Raw genomic sequence first — 5,964 nt, forward strand, 5'->3', positions numbered from 1 at the left:
AACTAAATAAAAACTAAATACACCATATATGGTTCAGTTTTACTTTTTCTCCTTTTATAGTCACTCAGAGCAATGTTTAGCTCTTATGAATAATAAATATGGGGAATTTCTAAGGTGAGTTTTCTGTTAATTCTTTTCATTAAGCAGTTTTGGGGGGATAGGGCATGGGTTCCTGTAGAGAAATTTTTAAAGAATCTCCCAAGAAAGACAGAAAAAATTTGCCCCACTAGCCTCCATGTCTGGCTCTCTGGTGCTTATCTTTCTGGCTGTCCACCTGTAAATAGGCTTTTAAATATTGAGTCAAAAAGAAAATACCAATAGGGGTAGTAATAGTTTCTGGGAAATGTAGACCCAAGTCAAGGCTGACTTGTGATTTAATTGAAAGGTGATTCCAGGATTAATTTCACTTCAAAGATTTTATGTGGACTTTGGGCAGTAGCTCTGCCTGTCATTTGACGTTTAATGTTTTGCTGTGTGGTGCTTTGTTGTGCAATTTTTCTTCATTCTCTCATGGACCCACTACTATGGGTACAAGGACAGAATGTTTGGTGGGCTCATCAAGTCCTGCCTACTTCTTATACTCTCTGGCTATGTGAGTACTCACATTGTTTTTGACATATATCTTATATGTCAAAATTTCAAAATATATTTTAAGGTATTTTATTAGTCTTAGATACACACTAAGTACAATGAAATTAATAAACATGAATACATATAAATAATCCCCAAACAGTAATAGACTTCATTAGTTCAAAGCTGCATTTTCTACATAAGAAATTGCTTGGTTGGTGGATTGAAGGGTGGCCGTGTCAGAATTTCTGGAGTATGTTAAGGCTTGGATTTCATTAGAAGGTGTAGTTTCATCCACTGGTAGAAGACTGGGTCAGTGCTTCAGAAGTGCAACAGCTGGAGTAAGAGCCTAAGATTCTGATCATCATCCAAAGTTGGCTCAAAATTTTGTGAGAGCTAAAGTTTGGCGGTTTGAATCCACCTCTTCCACTTCCAAAGAAATACTTGGGAATGTGCCTCCTTAAATATTAGCCTCAAGTCAAACTTTGAAACAGTTGGTCTTGATCATTGCCATGTGGTTGCCATGTGGTGAGATAGACTGGAAAGCAATGGATTTAAAGATATCTGGGCAAGGTAGTTCTTTTCCAGGACAGCGCTCGAGTCTAGGAAGAATCAAGGGCCAGGCAGCAGAATTCTAAAGCTCAATCATGGCCAAGATTAGAGCCCAGGACCTTCACGGCAAGAAGAAGGAAGTGCTGCTCAAACAGCTTAATGACCTGAAGGTGGAGTTATCGCAGCTGCACATTGCCAAAGTGACAGGGGGCGGTTGTCCAAGCTCTCCAAAATCCGAGTTGTCTGCAAATCCATTGTTCGAGTTCTCACCATCATCAACCAGACTCAAAAGGAGAACCTCAGGAAGTTCTACAGGGGTAAGAAGTACAAGCCCCTGGATCTGCGGCCCAAGAAAATGCGAGCCATGTGCCGCCGCCTCAACAAGCACGAGGAGAGCCTGAAGACCAGGAAGCAGCAATGGAAGGAGCGGCTGTACCCACTGCGCAAGTACGCAGTCAAGGTCTGAGCCTTGAACATCAATAAAACAAACTGAGCGGTTAAAAAAAAAATGAATCAAGGGACACACGTATTTCCAGGTGGTCTGAGAGTTCTTAGAACACACAATAGTGCTCATAGAGTTTGGGAGTCCAAAGGTTGAGCAAGTATTAGGCAACCTGTTAATATGACACTTTTGAGGAGCAAAGGGATCACTACAGGAGATTAAAATTTCCTCATTGAAGATTGTCTAGGTGCTTCTGTGTTTCCTGAGGCTGGGGGAGTCCAAGGCACAATCACATTTGACAAGAACTCCAGTTTAGCTAAACTCTCAGCAAGAACACCTTTGCTGGTGACAACCTTCCAGGATTTAGGAAGGGAAGCTCCATGGAGTCCGTCCCCAGAGATCATAGTCTGAGGGCAGGATTTTAGAAGCATAAGAGTGGTCCATCGCAATAGCGTTGAGGAGGTCAGAAGGGACCATACTGTGCTCAGCAGCATAGCTGGAGAATGGTCTAGAAGTCAAAGACTCATTGGGAGGACTCATCACAAGCATGTCCAGCAGATTCACTGAGATGTTGTCCAGTGACAGCAGGCAGGGTCCAGGGTGCATTGGAGAATCAGGATTCAGTGGGGGTCCCAAGGGCTGAAGATCAGGGTCACAGCAGCACCCAGACGCTTTAGCAGGATGCTGGATCTCAAAACTAAAAGGGGCAGGGTCATCTATTGATGGACAATCCTCAGGCAGTGGCTGTGTGGGCAGGTGCACAAGTGGGAGTGCTTTGTGCCTCTTGCCTCTGGGTTCCATGGACTGCTGTTGGGCATCCAGGTCCTGGTGATGCCTAGCTGGAGTCTCCTTTGGTGGAGGCTGGAGATACTGAGCAGATGGAACTGAGGTGAGAAGTGGGGAGATGCTGGATTCCGCAGGAATGCTGTCCATGAAGACAGGTGTCTCAGACCGAACTGCCGAGCTGCCCTCCCAGGAGGGGTGTGTGGGACGAGGACACACCCGGGCACAACCCCCGAACCCACTGTCTGCAGCCAGTATCTGAGAACAAGGCCTGGCCCTGCGGGGCTTGACGGACCGGAGACGCCCATGAACCATCACACATGCCCGGGCTTCCTTCCAGGCCGTCCACTCTGGGCTAGTTAGTGCTGTGGGCGCCACGTGGTCCACGGAGGTGTGGTCCCTGCCCTGTTTCCACAGTTCATAGTACCCGGGTTGCAGAATGCGCACAAAGGCGTCCATGGGAAACATGACCCTGGCTTCGCCGCAGCTGCACTGAGAAGCCGCTTTACCATAATTAACCCACCGCAGGGTGGCGAAATTGATAGATTCCGCGCAGTTGAAGCCGTGATTGAAGCCAGCGTGGTAGCTGTATGGGAATGTGACCATGAACTCGCCTGCTTCCTGCGTGATCCGATCAAAGGGAATGTCGTTCGCCCTGAGGACTCTGGGTGAGATGAGGGCCACCTTGTGCCGCAGAAAGTTCGCGCAGCCACTGGAGGTGCCAGGGAAAAGCTCCCTGGCCAGTCTCTCCAGGCAGGCTCCGTGCTCAGGGGGCACCGCATACCACGTTTTGGGGTCCCCGAAGTGCAGGTAATTGATGCTGTACAGATCCATGGCCTCAGTGTGCCAAGTGGAGGTGGTCTTCCAGAGGCCAAAGTACAGAGAAGGGGTGTTGACGCCTTTGATGACAACTCCACACTCCTGTTCCAGCAGATCCTGGATCGTTCCCAGGTGCCTGAGGTTCCAATGCTCAGTCTTTTCACTAAACAAAGAGCCACATACCCCAGCCCCATAAATGGGAGAATCGTACGGGCGTGTCTTCCAATATGTTCGTTCCAAATCCTCAACATCCAGGTGTGTGGGAGTGCGATATCTGTCAGTGTTGGACAAGTGGCGATACTCCTCCACGGTCATGGATTTCTTCGTTTTATGATACTGCAAAAAGACACCTGCCTGCCCCGTAACTACCTGCTGCACGGGACTGGCTATGAGGATGTCATCCACATCATCATAGTTTTGTCTAGCTGTCCACTGCTTGGGTGGGATTACCTTAGCCAGGCCTGCACGGTGGGCACCTTGGGATTCCATATGAACTATGTACTTGTTGAAATCCTTAAATTCTTCCATGGTAGGCTGAAAAGTCATGACTTTAAAACTTGAGTTCTGGCTTCGATAATCCTGAGACTTCATGGCTGCAAAATAAAAAGGTCAGAAAACCTGGTTCTCATGGATGCTCTGTGTATCTTGGAATGCTGTGCTCTTGTTTCTTTATCTCTCAGAAAATCTCTTGCAGTGTATTGATGTATCCGTGAGAGCAAAACACTCTCTCCAGGTGTGTTGATTCACCAATAGAATTCTACTATGGTAGACAACTATTGTTTTCCCTCAAAGAGACAGGACTTGTCCACATGGAGTGTGTTTTCCCAGATTGCTCCTGGCTCAGTATGCTGCTCTGGAATTGACTCAATTGGAAGGGTATCTCTATTTTTTGATACTTAATTTCAGTTGCAATCCTAGGCAATTTCCAATTTCACTAACAAGAAGTGCCTCATGGAATTTTTAAAAAGTAAATATAAAGACAATAATTCAGAAACATTCAACAAAAATCAGGGGTGTCAAACTCAATTAAAGCACGGGCCATTTGGTGCAACAGGCAAGATTGAAGTGGCCACATCACATTTACAAATTTTGTTCAATTTTTATTTTGAAGTGAGGATTTAGGAATATGGATAGGATAATTAAAACACTATATAAATGTTTTTATTTAAACATATTTTATTTAAGGCATTTATAAACCTAAAATTATTCTTTTTAACTTGAGACTTGTTAGCGCTGTCCTCCTACTAGTTTTTACTTAGCTCTTATGTTGTTACTGGAAATTATAACAAAGTAACTAATAAAAAACCCAGAATGTTGTACAGCTGAGAAATGTGATGCACAATCATAATGGCTTTCCTTTAAAAATGTTAAGTAGTGCTGCCACTAGGTATGATTCAGAACAGCACAACCTAGAGTCCTCTTTTAAACTGTTTTGAAATTGGGATCTGTTTATATTAAGCACTGAGAATGGCAGACATATCGCTTTCAAACGTCACTGGAAGTGAGCACGTTTAGACACATCCACCGGTGCCCACCCAGGAAAGGCACTGGGCCACGTGTATAGTGGTCTTCAGTAGTTAAAAGGTTAAAGAGGGAACTGTGTGTACAGTATTGCCTCAATCTCTCATAAGCGCTATTTTCTTTGTAATATATTTTTCTGTTTTTATTTTATTTCAGAGCATCACGGGCCATAAAATATTACCTGAGGAGCTTCATGCAGCCTGCAATTCACCCATTTGACACCCCTGATATAAGTGAATGTTTTAAGAAGTGCTGGGTAATGTAACTAAGAGGTATAGCTGAAACCCAGGTGGGAACGGAGCATGATAGTGGGACAAAAGGAAAGTCAAGCAAATGGAGGAAAGAGCTGGGAGTCAAAGGGGATTTATAGAGGTATAGACAAAGACATGTACAAATGCAAATATATTTATATATGCACATATATTCATAGGTTTAGTGTTAAGTTGGCAAAAGGACATAGGGCCTTCAGTCAAGTACTCCCTCAATGCAAGAATACCTTCTTCTATTAAAATGGAATTCTATGATGCTCACCCTCCCGACACAATTGCTGAAGATAAAGCGGGTGAACAAGCAAATGTGGTGAAGAAAGCTGATGGTGCCCGGCTATCAAAAGAGATAGCATCTGGGGTCTTAAAGGCCTTGAAGGTAAACAAGTGGCTATCTAGCTCAGAAGCAACAAAACCCTCATGGAAGAATACACCAGGCTGTGTGATCATGTGGTCCCGAAGGGATCAGTTATCAGGCATCAAAGAACAAAAAATCACATCATTGGGTGTGAACCTCCAGGATATGATCGCTGAAGACAAACGGGTGCATAAGCAAATGTGGCGAAGAAAACTGATGGTGCCCGGCTATGAAAAGATATAATGTCTGGGGTATTAAAGGCTTGAAGATAAACAAACGGCCATCTAGCTCAGAAGCAACAAAGCCCACATGAAAGAAGCACACCAGCCTGTGCGATCACAAGGTGTCGAAGGGAGCAGGTAAAAGGCATCATCAGAAAAATAGAAATCTTCCATAGTGAATGAAGGGGGAAATTCAGAGTGGAGACCCAAAGCCCATTTGTCGGCCACTGGAGATCCCCGTGGCAGAGGGTTCTAGGGGAGGAGATGAGTCAGGCAGGGTGCAATGTAGCACCAATGAAGAATATAGCTTTCTTCCAGTTCCTAAATGCTTCCTCCTCTCCCATACCCCTAACTATCATGATCCGAAATCTACCTTGCAAATCTGGATAGAGCAGAGGATGTACACTGGTGCAGATAGGAGCTGGAGGCACA

The 5,964-nt window shown here is 44.9% G+C and overlaps 1 protein-coding gene and 1 pseudogene across 1 annotated transcript; one reads left to right on the forward strand and one right to left on the reverse strand.

Annotated features, from left to right (window-relative positions):
• The first annotated feature begins 1,217 nt into the window (after positions 1 to 1,217).
• LOC142430540 (large ribosomal subunit protein uL29-like) lies at positions 1,218 to 1,588 on the forward strand (annotated as a pseudogene).
• A 339-nt stretch (positions 1,589 to 1,927) lies between these two features.
• LOC142430541 (lysine-specific demethylase 4D-like) lies at positions 1,928 to 3,757 on the reverse strand. Its single transcript, XM_075535588.1, has one exon. It carries the CDS (start codon positions 3,755 to 3,757, stop codon positions 1,928 to 1,930), a length of 1,830 nt encoding a protein of 609 aa, XP_075391703.1.
• Positions 3,758 to 5,964: the final 2,207 nt, after the last annotated feature.

This window comes from Tenrec ecaudatus, chromosome 17, assembly GCF_050624435.1.
Source record: "Tenrec ecaudatus isolate mTenEca1 chromosome 17, mTenEca1.hap1, whole genome shotgun sequence".
In the NCBI taxonomy this organism is placed as follows: Eukaryota; Metazoa; Chordata; class Mammalia; order Afrosoricida; family Tenrecidae; genus Tenrec; species Tenrec ecaudatus.

Bases quoted from the DNA above. Each gene is read 5' to 3' on its own strand.
- LOC142430541 (XM_075535588.1), bottom strand. From the start codon at position 3,757: ATGAAGTCTCAGGATTATCGAAGCCAGAACTCAAGTTTTAAAGTCATG.